The sequence below is a fragment of the Siphateles boraxobius genome, unplaced genomic scaffold (genome assembly GCF_051911475.1).
Source record: "Siphateles boraxobius isolate OS27281-9 unplaced genomic scaffold, OSU_SipBor_1 70, whole genome shotgun sequence".
In the NCBI taxonomy this organism is placed as follows: Eukaryota; Metazoa; Chordata; class Actinopteri; order Cypriniformes; family Leuciscidae; genus Siphateles; species Siphateles boraxobius.
The window spans coordinates 2362501-2377512 of NW_027509198.1; the positions used below are offsets into that span (position 1 = coordinate 2362501).

The following is a 15012-nucleotide window of genomic DNA, read 5'->3' on the forward strand; positions in this document are numbered from 1 at the left end:
GTGTGTGTGTGTGTGTGTGCGTGTGTGTGTGTCATAATAAAGAGCTTGAGCCGCTGCTCTGACGTCACAGGGATTCATTTTCATATACAATCAATACAGGCAGGGTGAGCAAGATCTTAAAAGACTTTAAAAGCTTGAAAACATGGACATTTATCATAATAATATCATCATAATTTTTATAACTCAACAAAAGGTCAACATTTAGGCCTTTGTAAAGGCTTGTTGGATTAAATAATTATCTTCTGTGTTTGTAAGACACAGACGAGTGAAGGAATGGGTGGCATTTTACACAGTCCAGGGTTTGAGATGAGATATTCTGGCATTTGTGTATATTCTCCAGTCTTAAGTTTCATTGCTTTAATATACTTTATATAACTGTTAAATATAAAAATGGACAATAATCTTATTATCAGGGCATGCTTGTTAATGATGGTACATTAAAGGAAACAAACGTACTTTTATAAAGTTAAACCAAAGATGTTCAAGAATTATTAGAGAGCGCCCTCTGGCGATATACTTTATCCTGCTTTTCTGCTTCCCATTATGACTAAACACGTGGGCTATTTGTATATTTGATATTTAACAAATAATCTGTTTTTCTCACGTTTCCCTTTTAAGACATCAAATGTCGTTGCTACACCACAATTAATTAAAGGATAACATTTTTATAAATTAATCGTAATTTGTACTATAAATGAACAGACAACGGTATGGTCTTTAGCCTGCTGGCATATTTACTGAACTGTTTCCATGACAACACACCGATACATTTCTACTGCCCCAGGTACGGGGCATCCCGAGGGTCATACTACAATTTTAGATTAGCCACTGGGCTAGATTTGTATGGCAGATCTGCAACCCTGCAATTTGTTTTACGTATAAAGACCTAAAACGTTTCTTTACTAAATTGTTCTGTCATTTTTATTCAACTTATATAATTTTAATAAAAACAGAGATAATTAACCATGAATCCCTGCATTTAAAATAAATGTATACCAATAAACCTTCTTGGAGGAGAACAACAAGCGACTAAATATTCATGATTGTAGTCTATCAGATTTAAACCGTCTTGAGGTCCGGTCTAAGCAAAATTACTATTGTTTGTCGCATGATTGGGATAGAAATGACCTGATATTTGGAATACAGCACTTTCCATTTCTGATACTGAAGCGATGCGATGTCGCGGGGGGCGCGCCGGCAGCCAGGACCGTTGGGGCGTTCACGAGCACAGCGATTGGACAGAGCGCGAGAGATACACACAAGCACGTGTAAGATGTTTTTAGATTTCAAACTGAATTTAGGCGGGGTTTTCAGTTTCCCCTCACAGTAGCAGCACCAGACTCCACCGCAGCCCGCCCGGACACAGGACAGTGACGACTTTTCGGTCCGAGTTAGATGTATTAGATTCACAAACTGTTGTTTCGATGGGGAATAACGGATCTTCCGCCGTGTTTACATTTCAAGGGACACTCGAGGCAAGAGTTCAGTGGCAAAGCTGCAGGGAACAAGGTGAGTTTAGCTTATTCTTTAATAATATATATTACTAATTATGAAGTATTTGAACAGTTAAAAATGTCTAAATGTCATTAGATAAAAATATCAAAGCAAAATGTTTCTATAGCTTTCCTCAGAAATACACTTTTCTGAGCCGTTTTTGCAATGACCAAGGTGAGCTTGGATGTATGACGTCAGTTCCCCACAATACACAGGTGTCATTCATCACACAACCAACCAATGAACATGTTCCACCAACGGTTTACAACCACAAAGTGTTGCAAATTAAATTAAATACATCGTTTTAGTTTTCTCCACTTTTTTTCTTCTAGTAACTTAACTGTAGTTGCTAATGAATCTGAAGTCTCACACATTCAAAGAAAATCTGCATTGCAAAACAAGATGGATATTGGTTTATCATTTCAAACCAAGAAGAAGAAAAAAAAACAGCCTAATTCCCAGAGCCGGTCCGAGCCTTTTGGGGGCCCTAAGCAGAATTTGATTTGGGGGCCCCCTCCCACTACGCGAAGTCACCTGTGCTTGACGATTATTGACACAAATGTCACGCAATAATGATATACATTATAAATGAATACAGTGAGGTTATGTATTAATACAAAATAAATACTTAAAAAATAGATGCCTCCTAAAAAAGTTTTAACTTTTACTTTACTCTTTTACTAACTCTTTGAAACTTCTTAAAACAAACTGTCTCAAAACATATAAAATAAATTATTTGCTAAAATAATGTCAAAACTGAGAAATCAGAATGCAATCTATTTTCCCCTCGGGGCTTGCCGTAGATAGGAATGGCTCGTGCGCAGTTGGTACTGGAGTGTCGCGGGTTTTTGGAGTTAAGCCCAATTTATACTTCTGCGTCGAACTTATGCCGTAGCTACGCCGTAGGCTGTGCGTAGCACGCATACCCTTCGGTGTACCCTGACGTGCACCTCTCCAAAAATGTAACAACGCGTCAATTCTACGCGGACGCAAGCGCTATGATTGGTCTACTAGAACCCCTCCCTCGGGTTTCACATGTTCCCTTTGCATGTGTAATTGCGCGTCAACGCGGACAACGACGCAGAAGTATAAATGAAAACCAATGCGTAGTGTATAGCGTAGGGGCTCCGGCGTAGGTCCGACGCAGAAGTATAAATCAGCCTTTAGTGGTCTGGGGCAGTATTCACAAAGAATTTAATTTTACCACTAGGAGTAGTCCTAAATCACACTAACATACTTTAGCTAGGAGTTTTCTCTTAAAAGTTATTCACAACGCCTTTCAGACCTACTCTAAGGAAAAATGACAACTCCTAAACTAAGAGTGATTCTTCGTTGCTATGGATGACGTCAATTCTCATGCACGAGTTTCCTCGCAATGATCACGGTGATTGGTTGTTAGATGACAGGGCCATCATGCGGAACATAACACAGACACAACAAATCATGGAATTACGACATCTAAATATGTCTGTGTCCTACACAAAATAATAATAGTAATGTCATCGAAATGCATATATAATGACATGCTTGTGCAGGCCCCAGTGAAGTGTAATTCTAAAAAGGCAGAGAGAGAGAGAAAAGTGGTGAATTAAATTAAATTAAATTAAGATAGCCTAATACCCTAATGAAACCGCCACTTGCCTAATAATGAAAAATGACACTTGCATTAACACTTGCTTGGTTAATTGACATCCTATCAGTATGGAAGCTTGTTTCCGCCACTGAATAAAAAAAATAAAAAATAATTGCAACTTTTTATCTCACAATTGCGAGATATGAAGTCAGAATTGTTAGAAATAAAGTCGCAATTGTGAGATGAAAAGTCGCAATTACCTTATTTATTTTTCATTCTGTGACGGAAACAAGCTTCCATAGCCTAAATAGACTACTTAAAGCAAGGAAATGTTGCTCCTATTGAAGTAATGTAATAGTTGAATGACGGTGGATTATGAACTCGCCAAAACGGAAAAGAAAGCCCAACTGGACGCAGGATCAGTTAGTGCTGGAAAACTGGCCCAGTTGGTGCTGAAAAAAAATAAAAAATAAAAGGGAAATTCGACACTGGGATATCAAGTAAAACTAAGCGTGAGACATGGGAGAGGATTTGTTTGCAGATCAATGCAGTAGAGGCGGTGGTATGCGCTACAATCCTTTGTGAATAGGTCTTAGTGAGTTAGGAGTCCTCCCGACTTCTTTTAAGCTGTCCCAGACTTTGGTGCTACTTTTAGGGCTAAAATGCTTCGTGAATTACTCTTAGTGAAAGAAATGAGGAGTCCTAAAGTTAGGAGTGACACGCCCATTATTTTTAGGAGTTGCTCCTAAATTCGCCAGTTAGGAGCTACTTTTAGCCTTAAAATTCTTTGTGAATACGGCCCCTGATCTGTGGTATAATAAAGTGGAGAAGAGTTCAAACTGCTATGTTTATTATTTATTCAAACTGCTACCCTTACACCTAGAAGGTTAAGTTCCCCTGCGGCTATTTTCTCCAACTTAAACCGATACCGTGACTATGCACAGTTGCGCACGAATTGTCTATGCACTCGCGAGGTGTCTAGATTATGCGCATGACTTAAACGCTGGCAGACACAGCAGCAGTTGTTGGCAGGTATATTGATCATGAAATCAGAATTTTCTTGTCGCTTGGTTCGCTTATGCCTCGGGCCGGCCCTGCTAATTTCTGCCATAGCTGCTGATTGGTTAATACAGCATTCCAGATATGGTACATCGTTATGCCAGTAGGTGGCGACAAGATACTGTCTTTATGAGTAATTAATAAGTAGGCTATGGTTTTTAAGTGAGTGATTGAATTATTCACTCAATTCGTTGACCGAATCATTTGAATTATGCTACGTGCGTTGCTCGAAAACAGTGGTTGATTTGCTTTTTGTTGTTGAACCCAAAATAGTGGTAAATAGTAGGTTGTCCTATGTCTTAATGTCCTACTTTCCCGCTTCTGAAGTCGCGATTAACAGCTCGTTGTGTTCACGTCAAGTGCATTGTTGTCTGAAACTGAATCATGAAGGACACCAGGTTTATTCTTGCCTATTTCTCGGGGAAATCTTATTGAAACATAAATATATTGAAGATAGCTTTTTAAATTTGTAATATATTAAATATTTTGAATAAAATGTAGCGTCTCATTCGTTGAAAACCATATGAACATTCACCACCTTTAAGTTATCTAGATATTCAGCTTGCTGGCTCGATTCTGGAATTTCGGTCAAGTACAGGGTTCAGATGATTATTAATATATGTAAATATGTGCTACTTTAATGACAAGAAAAGGCGATGTAGCTGTTGTAGGAAAAACGAGTAAAGAACAGCAGTAACACCGATCGATCGCCATGTTTTAAGTTTATGGCTCTGGTATCAAAATCAAAAAGATTAAAAAAAAGAGAGTCCCAGCATTAAATACAACTTGAGAGAGCATCTCGTCTAATTTCCAAATAGGTAACACGTATTTACAATAATTCAGATAGCAGGTGAAGGCAGCATAAATTGTGTAAAATATAAGTAATTCTGGATTAACTTCTTGTTTAATTATTATAAACTGTATAATAAATATAAACTGTTGTATAAAGCAATATTACACAACTGTGTGTTGGTCTGAATATTGGTGCAACAGCACTTTGGTTTGAATTATATTACTAATTTATAAAATTAATTATATATCATTTATTATAAATCTACAAAATCGAGGACTGCAAAAGTGGACCTAAGAACACATTTAGGCTAGTAGTGGGAAAAATAACATTAGATGAATTTATTTTCTGCCCTAGAATTGCTCTGTGACATGACATATTTCTTAACCAAACTCCTTTAATTTGAAGAACATGTTTTTAAGCAAATTCCCACTGCACCAACAGACGTCGACCAACACAAACGATCACCAGATTACAGTTCAACACTTCTCAGACATTCCTCGACCCGATAAACGCGTGTGCCGACCAACAGCAACAGACTCGACAGGGGAAACGCACTGATCCGACAAAACCAGACGAAGGGTCTGTCGCAGTTGGTCGGTGTCTATTGGTGCCGCCTTTATAATACTGTCAAAATATGTTGTTTTGGTTAATATTTATAAAAAATTTTGGGAACACCATGAGAGGGGACACTGTTCCAGAGGTTTTCAGACTCCAACAGGAAGTGTCACTCCCCCGATGAGAGAGGCTTCAGAGATATGCAGAGTTGGCAAGGTTGTGGCTTTCCCAGGACCTTGATGAGAACAGTAGGGAGGGAACAAGTATTTGCAGAATATGAGGAAATGAGGGATCTGAGAAACATTTGATCCATTTCACTTAACTTTATACAAGATTGCATTAAATGGGATAATCTTTCAAGACAAATTAAGAAAGATTATTGGAGATTTAGCATTAAGAAAGTGGGTGTGAATAGTGCTGTCATATCTGGCAGTCCCGGCTTTATGTTTTTGAAACTACAATAGAGGACAGTTTGGACTTGATGACACAATCTTACCACCAGATGGCAGCTGAAATCTCAAACTGACTGAATTATAAACTCTTCATTTCTGTGAGATGTAATTAGAACAACAATTACAAAATATTGTATTTATGTAGCTATTAGCAACTATTAAAGTCCCCCTGTAGGCAACAATTGTATCCCTTCAAAACTCATCTTTGATCACCAAAATTACATTTAAATGTTTTTTCCTTGAAAAAAAGTTTTCATGATTAAAATATCTTGAATGTAATTCGACACCCTTGCCTCATTTAGTATGCACGGTTCTATGAATATGCAAATGAGCCCCGCCTCCACTCACTCACTCACTCAGAGATCCACTCGTTGACGATCACACGTTGATCTGATTGGTTACAAGGTAGTTTGTGACGTCAGAAACACCAGCGATTTCAAACCGTGTTTTTGAGACTGTCTTTGGTTCACTGCAGATTTAAGGAGAAAATACTCAGCAATGCTGTCAACTTATGAATTTACACATGGTTTGTCTTAAAGCATATTAAAAACACCACATAGACATATAAACAACATTAAAAGCTGGATTTTCACCACAGGGGGATTTGCTGAACCTTGTTATTGGTTCATTTTGAACCCTTTTCTTTAAGACATCTTTTTAGTGTCCTTCCCTTTAAATAGTTGACAACTAATGCAACTTTTTTGTAGCCTTTGGCTTACACATATTATAAAATACTATCCTGTTTACTTGAACTCCAACTAGACACCATTTAAAGTGAAACATTACCTTTTGACAGCCACAGCTGCAGTGTGCTAACATGCATTTACTTTGTTTCTTTTTTTTTTTTCAACCGAGCAATGACTTTGAACATAGATTGTTTAAGGCTCTTAGCTCCAAGTCAGATGATTAGTTTGTCTGCATTCCCTCATACACTGAGTCACAGGCCTGCCAGCCAACTGCACAAAAAACGTTGTTGAAAAATAAAACTGTTTAAAAGGGTTACGGATTTATTGTATACCTTAAGGGAGGATATATATTTGAATTCTTCAAACAGATGAATCATCCAAGACCTTGGCCAGCTATCCTTTAACGGTCATGTTTTGTAGTGGTCTGGTTTGTAGCAGCTATTGTATGACCGCCAAGCAAACAGACACCTAGTTTAGTGAGGATTAACACATCCTAGAACTGGGGTCATGAGAGTGTCATACAGTGAGTGTTAAAGAACAGGCAGTGTTGTAGACAGCACAAATGTGCACACAAGAGAAAACAATGCATTAGCGGCACATAATAATTATTTCATTTCATATATATATATAGGCTATATATATTTTAAGACGAAGAGCCTCTCTACAATCTTAAAAATAATGGTATCAAAAGAGGGGGTTTTCACAGAAGTGCCATAGAAGAACCATTTTTGTTTCCTCAAAGAACCTTTCAATGACCAGTCAGTCCTTCCAAAAAAATTCAGTTTTTTTGTGATTGTTGCGGGCAAAAATCCTTGATTATGCGGCACGTTTTCTTAAAAAATGCGATGGAATATGCGGGATATCTATGCAATTTTATGCGATGAAATTGCGGGAACTTGCAAAAACTGCGGGAACTTGCAAAAATTGTGGTTTGATGAAAAAAAAGTGATTCCCCAACACCCTGTTCTCACTAGGCTACTACCGTAATGTAAGGGTCATTACTTATTACTTTCTTTGATAAGCAAGCTGTCACGGGCACACACGGGAAACAGTAGATCCAAATGCAGTGGGTTTTATTAAGTATAATCCAAATCGTAGTCATCCAGGCAAGGGTCAAAGTCCATATAATCAATCCAAAATACAAAACAACAAGAAACAAAAACAAGAAACAGACTAGAAAGACAGACCTCAGAAGTGTGGTGACAATATGTGACGACTCCGTGATAAACACTAAAACAGACAGGGTATATATACACAGAACTAACAAGGTGATGGGAAACAGCTGTGTGCAATGAACTGATGAGTGACAGACAGACTGCTGGGAAATGAAGTCAAACGTGAAAGACACCGTGAGAACGAGGACCTCTAGTGTCAACCCAGGGAACACAAACCAGACACTGTGACATAACCCCCCTTCTACGGAGCGGCTACCAGACGCTCCAAGACCCACAAAAACAAACAAAACAAGAGTCCAGGAGGGAGGTGGAACGGTGGAGGATCAGGGGGAGGGATGGGGGGCCAGGTCCATGGAAGTGAACAGAAACAGGGGGTGATGGTTTAGCCGGCGGCCTGGGCGAAGCAGACAGTCCATCGGGCGGCCTGGGCGAAGCAGACAGTCCATCGGGCGGCCTGGGCGAAGCAGACAGTCCATCGGGCGGCCTGGGCGAAGCAGACAGTCCATCGGGTGGCCTGGGCGAAGCAGACAGTCCATCGGGCGGCCTGGGCGAAGCAGACAGTCCATCGGGCGGCCTGGGCGAAGCAGACAGTCCATCGGGCGGCCTGGGCGAAGCAGACAGTCCATCGGGCGGCCTGGGCGAAGCAGACAGTCCATCGGGCGGCCTGGGCGAAGCAGACAGTCCATCGGGCGGCCTGGGCGAAGCAGACAGTCCATCGGCCGGCCTGGGCGAAGCAGACAGTCCATCGGGCGGCCAGGGCGAAGCAGACAGTCCATCGGCCGGCCTGGGCGAAGCAGACAGTCCATCGGCCGGCCTGGGCGAAGCAGACAGTCCATCGGGCGGCCTGGGCGAAGCAGACAGTCCATCGGGCGGCCTGGGCGGCGAAGACCCTTCGGGTGACCTGGGCGAAGCAGACAGTCCATCGGGCGGCCTGGGCGAAGCAGACAGTCCATCGGGCGGCCTGGGCGGCGAAGACCCTTCGGGCGGCCACGGCATAGGAACAGACACCGGCTCGGGAACAGCAACAGACAACGGCTCGGGAACAGCAACAGACACCGGCTCGGGAACGGCAACAGACACCGGCTCTGGAACGGCAACAGACACAGACACCGGCTCTGGAACGGCAACAGACACCGGCTCTGGAACGGCAACAGACACCGGCTCGGGAACGGCAACAGACACCGGCTCGGGAACGGCAACAGACACCGGCTCGGAAACGGCAACAGACACCGGCTCGGGAACGGCAACAGACACCGGCTCGGGAACGGCAACAGACACCGGCTCGGGAACGGCAACAGACACCGGCTCGGGAACGGGAACAGACACCGGCTCGGGAACGGGAACAGACACCGGCTCGGGAACAGACACCGGCTCGGGAACAGACACCGGCTCGGGAACAGACACCGGCTCGGGAACAGACACCGGCTCGGGAACAGACACCGGCTCGGGAACAGCAACAGACACCGGCAACAGACACCGGCTCGGGAACGGCAACAGACACCGGCTCGGGAACGGCAACAGACACCGGCTCGGGAACGGCAACAGACACCGGCTCGGGAACGGCAACAGACACCGGCTCGGGAACGGCAACAGACACCGGCTCGGGAACGGCAACAGACACCGGCTCGGGAACGGCAACAGACACCGGCTCGGGAACGGCAACAGACACCGGCTCGGGAACGGCAACAGACACCGGCTCGGGAACGGCAACAGACACCGGCTCGGGAACAGACACCGGCTCGGGAACGGGAACAGACACCGGCTCGGGAACAGCAGCAGACACCGGCTCGGGAACAGACACCGGCTCGGGAACAGACACCGGCTCGGGAACAGCAACAGACACCGGCTCGGGAACAGACACCGGCTCAGGAACAGACACCGGCTCGGGAACAGACACCGGCTTGGGAACAGACACCGGCTTGGGAACAGACACCAGCTCGGGAACAGACACCGGCTCGGGAACAGACACCGGCTCAGGAACAGACACCGGCTCGGGAACAGCAACAGAAACCGGCTCGGGAACAGCAACAGACACCGGCTCGGGAACAGACACCGGCTCAGGAACAGACACCGGCTCGGGAACAGACACCGGCTTGGGAACAGACACCAGCTCAGCAACAGACACCGGCTCGGGAACAGACACCGGCTCAGGAACAGACACCGGCTCGGGAACAGACACCGGCTTGGGAACAGACACCAGCTCAGCAACAGACACCGGCTCGGGAACAGAAACCGGCTCGGGAACAGCAACAGACACCGGCTCGGGAACAGACACCGGCTCAGGAACAGACACCGGCTCGGGAACAGACACTGGCTTGGGAACAGACACCAGCTCAGGAACAGACTGTTCCAAATCGTAGTCATCCAGGCAAGGGTCAAAGTCCATATAATCAATCCAAAATACAAAACAACAAGAAACAAAAACAAGAAACAGACTAGAAAGACAGACCTCAGAAGTGTGGTGACAATATGTGACGACTCCGTGATAAACACTAAAACAGACAGGGTATATATACACACAGAACTAAAAAGGTGATGGGAAACAGCTGAGTGCAATGAACTGATGAGTGACAGACAGAATGAAGTCAAACGTGAAAGACACCGTGAGAACGAGGACCTCTAGTGACAACCCAGTGAACACAAACCAGACACTGTGACACAAGCATACTACATCACAGAAAGTGCTGAGAATATTTAAGTTCTCATCTTTTTTTATTTCAGACCTTAATAAACACATGGTGTTAAACACAAACTTACAAAACATTGAGTCAAACAAGTTTTGTAGTTGTACAAAATGAATATGCTACATCTTCTGTAAAAATGAATAAATAAAAAATAAAAAAATAAAATAAAATAGGCTATAAAAAATAAAATATAAAAAAATAAAATGTGTGCTTCCTGTTTTGAAGAGGTAGCTATACAAAACAGACATCTTCTGTTAAAATAAGTGCTTCCCATGCACAAAGTGCAATCTCTTACTGTAACGTAAATTTACATACTACTAATATACTTACAACTGTAAGGTTTTTGAAACTAGTATGATTTAACCCACTGGTAACAAAAAAGTGCAATCTTACAACTGTAAAGTGAATGAGACTGATGATTTGCGGGCTTCATCATGGCTTCGTCGCGGGGTTTGCAGCTTTTCGATGATGTTCGTGTCGCGTAATTACGTCACTTCATAACGTTCCCATGGCAACAGGGGGAAATGGCTGCTCTTGTGTGAAGTAAACGCAACATCTTTCAACTTTCTGCTAAGATATGTGTCTTTTTTTGCAACGAAAATGCGGGGATTATGAAATCATGCAAGCCCCGCATATTTTGCGCGGAAATCTGCAATTTATGTGGTGAAAGTGCGGTGTATTTGAAAAAATGCGGCCCCCGCATGAATATGCGGACTTTGGCTGATTATGCACTAAATCATGCGATCGCATAATCACGTTTTTCTGGAGTGACTTTCTTAGAAGAATTTTTTTTCTTAGTGTGGAGAACATTATAAAAATCTAAAGAACCTTTTTCCACTATAAAGAATCTTTTGTGCAATTGAAAGGTACCTTGGATTTTAAAGCTTCTTCATGGAAGCATCGATGCTAATAATGAACCAGCACATGCACTACTGACCTTACAAAGATTTAACTCCACCCATTCAGAAAACATCAGCAATTTTCTTTTCAGTTCCAAACAGGAAAGTGACTATGAAAGGGGACGTTCACACTGACTGCGATTTGCAGGGGCAAAGGAAATAGAAGTGTTGTTGATTTCAAGCTTGATGATTTATAAAGTTCAGCAGACCAGACCGTATGGCAAATGCACAGGGATGTAACTTGTTGATATCCAGTGAGAGTGAGATAGTGGATTTGTGATATGTCATAAGCATTTAGTCAGAAGGCCTATTTATTTATTTAAAACAACAGTAAAAGAGTCCGGTGACCTCTCTATTCAGTAAAGAATAAAGGAAAACACTTTTTACAATGTTCATAAAAAGTACTATCATATTTTATTCTTAATGAAGATTATTGCGTTTAACCAAGACTTTTTTTTTTAAGTCAACATAACATGGCATAAACAGCTTATTTTATTTCTGTTTAACAGGACATTAACAAGAAAAAATGTTGGATATTTACCATCGGGAATAGATTGGATTTTGAGTGAAACAAGTGGATGTTTTATACTAGATTGGAGTCAAACCTGAATAATAATAATGGTATGCAGTAGGGGTGCGGGGAAAAAAACGATTCATATATATGAATCGCAATTGACCTATGGCTAAGCCACGCCCCCTCCACTCACTCGGACAAACAGTCAACATTCGGTGATAGGCGCTGTGGCAGCTGTCACAGCAGGAGACATTTCACAGGAGGCAATTGATGATTTTTGGAGACAGAAAGATTATATATATTTTGGTAAAAAGTTTTCTAAAATATTGTGCTTTAATATGTAAATAATGGTTCATGATGATCAAATTAAATATGTACAGGTCTAAGTTGCATACGTTTTCAGGAGTAGCCTTTTTACCATCTTTACCAAGAGTACCTCTCCGTTAGTTTGGTGCTACAGTATTTACATGAATCATTCAGCACAACATTGCTAACTTTTGTTATCTCGGTTATTTACAGATACGTTAATGAAGCTAAGTGACATGATGTACAACGCAGCTAGAAGCTAACTTTAACGTTTTCTAATGTTAGGCTAACGTTACGCTAGAGATGTTAAAGATAACGTTCAAATAAGTTGTTAACTTATCTTAGAACAGATGTAGACATCCTTTTTTAATTTATCCACGTTTAGTTGGTGTTGTGGTCTACCATAACTTAATCCAGACAATTATCTCGGTTGAGATGTGGCTTTTGAAAGGGTAAAAAATACACACCGTCGCCCAGCCTCTCGGGATACCTAGTGTGGGAGTTGCATGTACTCCATGCACACCGTTTGACCATTTTAAACTTAAAAGGACCAGAAAAATCATATAAAAACGAATGAAACCTGACTAACTGCAATGCATTTCAATGGACGAGGAAGCAGAGAATGTCCGAGTGTATGGGATAGCTATGCGCACTGTGATTGGTTCATCGCGTTTGGGGGTGTGGCTTAGCCATAGGTCAATTCTATCTTCTACCGAATTACATCGATTCACAAATGTCAAAAATTGATTTTTGAAAAATTGAAAGTGTTTCTCTTCTTTAACTTTGCAGTACTACTCAAAGTTATTGATGTTAATTACAATAAAGCCCATTTATACTTCTGCGTCAAACTCACGGCGTAGCTACGTTGTAGGCTGTGTGTGGCGCGTGTGGCTTACGACATACCCTGACGTGCACAAAAAATGCAACAAGGCGTCAATTCTACTCGAACCGCAAGCGCTGTGATTGTTCTGCTAGAACCCCTCCCCCGGGTTTCACACGCTGAATCGTGTCAACGAATGTCATTATCGATTAGTTGGTCTGCTTACGTCACGGGGAGCGTTTACTGGTACGCACACACACGCAAGGTCTCTCTCCCTCAGGCGCTCTGCCGAGCGCGCGCACTACACGGTTTGGAGCAGTCTCTTATGTCTCGCATGCGCGCTCTTGCTTGCGCGCTCTAGATTTCGGGAGTTTGAACTAATTCGCGGGCATCAGGGAGCCGCAATCAATATGCGGGAGACTCCCGGGACTTCCGGGATCTTGGGATGTCTGTATTTTGTCTCGAGCATCAGGTTGCGCAATCAGTTCGCTCGCAACGTAAGTGATGGATTAAAATAGCGCTACCGCAGAAATAGGTTAAATTAAAACGGTGTTTACAAAGCGAAGCACTAAATATAAGGGCAGTTAATAACAGCAGCAGTAAAATATTGTTTTTTAGTCACTGTACTCAGTGGTTTTCAGCGAATGCTTGTGCACTAATGCATAATTTCTCCTGTCCTTTACTCAAGCCTGTTAGCTTGCTGGGTAACGTTACCTCCATTCCGTTCTCTTTTTATAGCATTTGTCTACTAAGTTTTAATTGTTTTTCAAACGCGATCTACTGCGGCTCTATGTTCACACAATTGTTTTCAGTCTTTCTATATTTATTTAATCAATTTATCCTTATATTATATTCTTTTATATATTATATATATAATATATATTATATTCTTTATCCTTATATTCCTTATATATAATTAATTTTAAATAAAAATTAAATGAATTATATATTTTAGATGTTTTTAGTTTGTTTTTAGTTCAGATATTCACATCTGAACAACATGTCTGTGTAAATTTGTTTTAACAAAAATTGTGTTAAAACATAATATGTTGGATATCATTTTTTTAACAATAATCATGTTTGTCAACTTGCCATCAGCAATTATCATTAAAAACAATGCAAATGTTGATATTAGTAAAACTCAATGTGTGGCTTTTGCACTTTTTAAAGTACACTTTTACACATAAATACCCTGATTTACGGTTTTATTTAGTTATAATAAAAAAAAAATCTAATTTAATTTCTATCCGATTAATCGATTAATCGAAAAATAATCGTCCGATTAATCGATTATCAAAATAATCGTTAGTTGCAGCCCTAAAGAAAACACTCGCTGCTTTTGACGGAATCACTTTTTTATCTTTAGTATGAATAGATTTATATTTAATTCATACAGTGAAGACTATACAGTGTTTTATTTTTACATTTGATTATTCAGTTTCGGTAGTATTTCTTACTACATGTTAAATAAACCTATTCTACAGTACCAGAAAAAACGTTGTATATTTTTTTATTGTATTTGTCCTATTGTTTGATTTGCTTCGTTCCTATTTTTAATAGCAAATCTAAAATAAAATTGCCTGCCTTGCTTTATTGCAGACTTTGTGTAATAACTGCAGTCAGCTTACAGGGCATTTGTTTTATAATATTGGGTTGACTAAAATGGGAAGAAAAACTAAATAATTTTCAAGGTTCACATTTAAGTATTTTTTCTTAACTGTCTACCGCAGTCAAATAAGAAAAGTAACACAAAACAGTAAACTACAATTAAATCTATGCACATATCGAAGAGATTTTTAATTGAATCGTAAGATACCAAAGGATTCCCACCCCTAGTATGCAGTCAGTTTCTGTTTATTTAGATCATGTTGACAGGCACTAGGACATACAGGCTGAAGAACACAGATTTAAGTAAATAAGGTTAAATTCATGTTGACTGTAACAAATCACTGGATGCAAGCTGGTTGACAACCCAAATGCAACTTTAATTCAATACATAATC

The 15012-nt window shown here is 41.1% G+C and overlaps 1 protein-coding gene across 1 annotated transcript in view; it reads left to right on the forward strand.

Annotated features, from left to right (window-relative positions):
* The first annotated feature begins 1245 nt into the window (after positions 1-1245).
* neurl1b (neuralized E3 ubiquitin protein ligase 1B) overlaps positions 1246-15012 on the forward strand; it is a 77709-nt gene continuing 63942 nt past the window's right edge. The window contains exon 1 of the mRNA XM_077217216.1: positions 1246-1509. Coding sequence (XP_077073331.1) covers positions 1425-1509 — 85 coding nt within the window. The 5' untranslated portion in view covers positions 1246-1424. The remainder of the gene's footprint in view (positions 1510-15012) is intronic.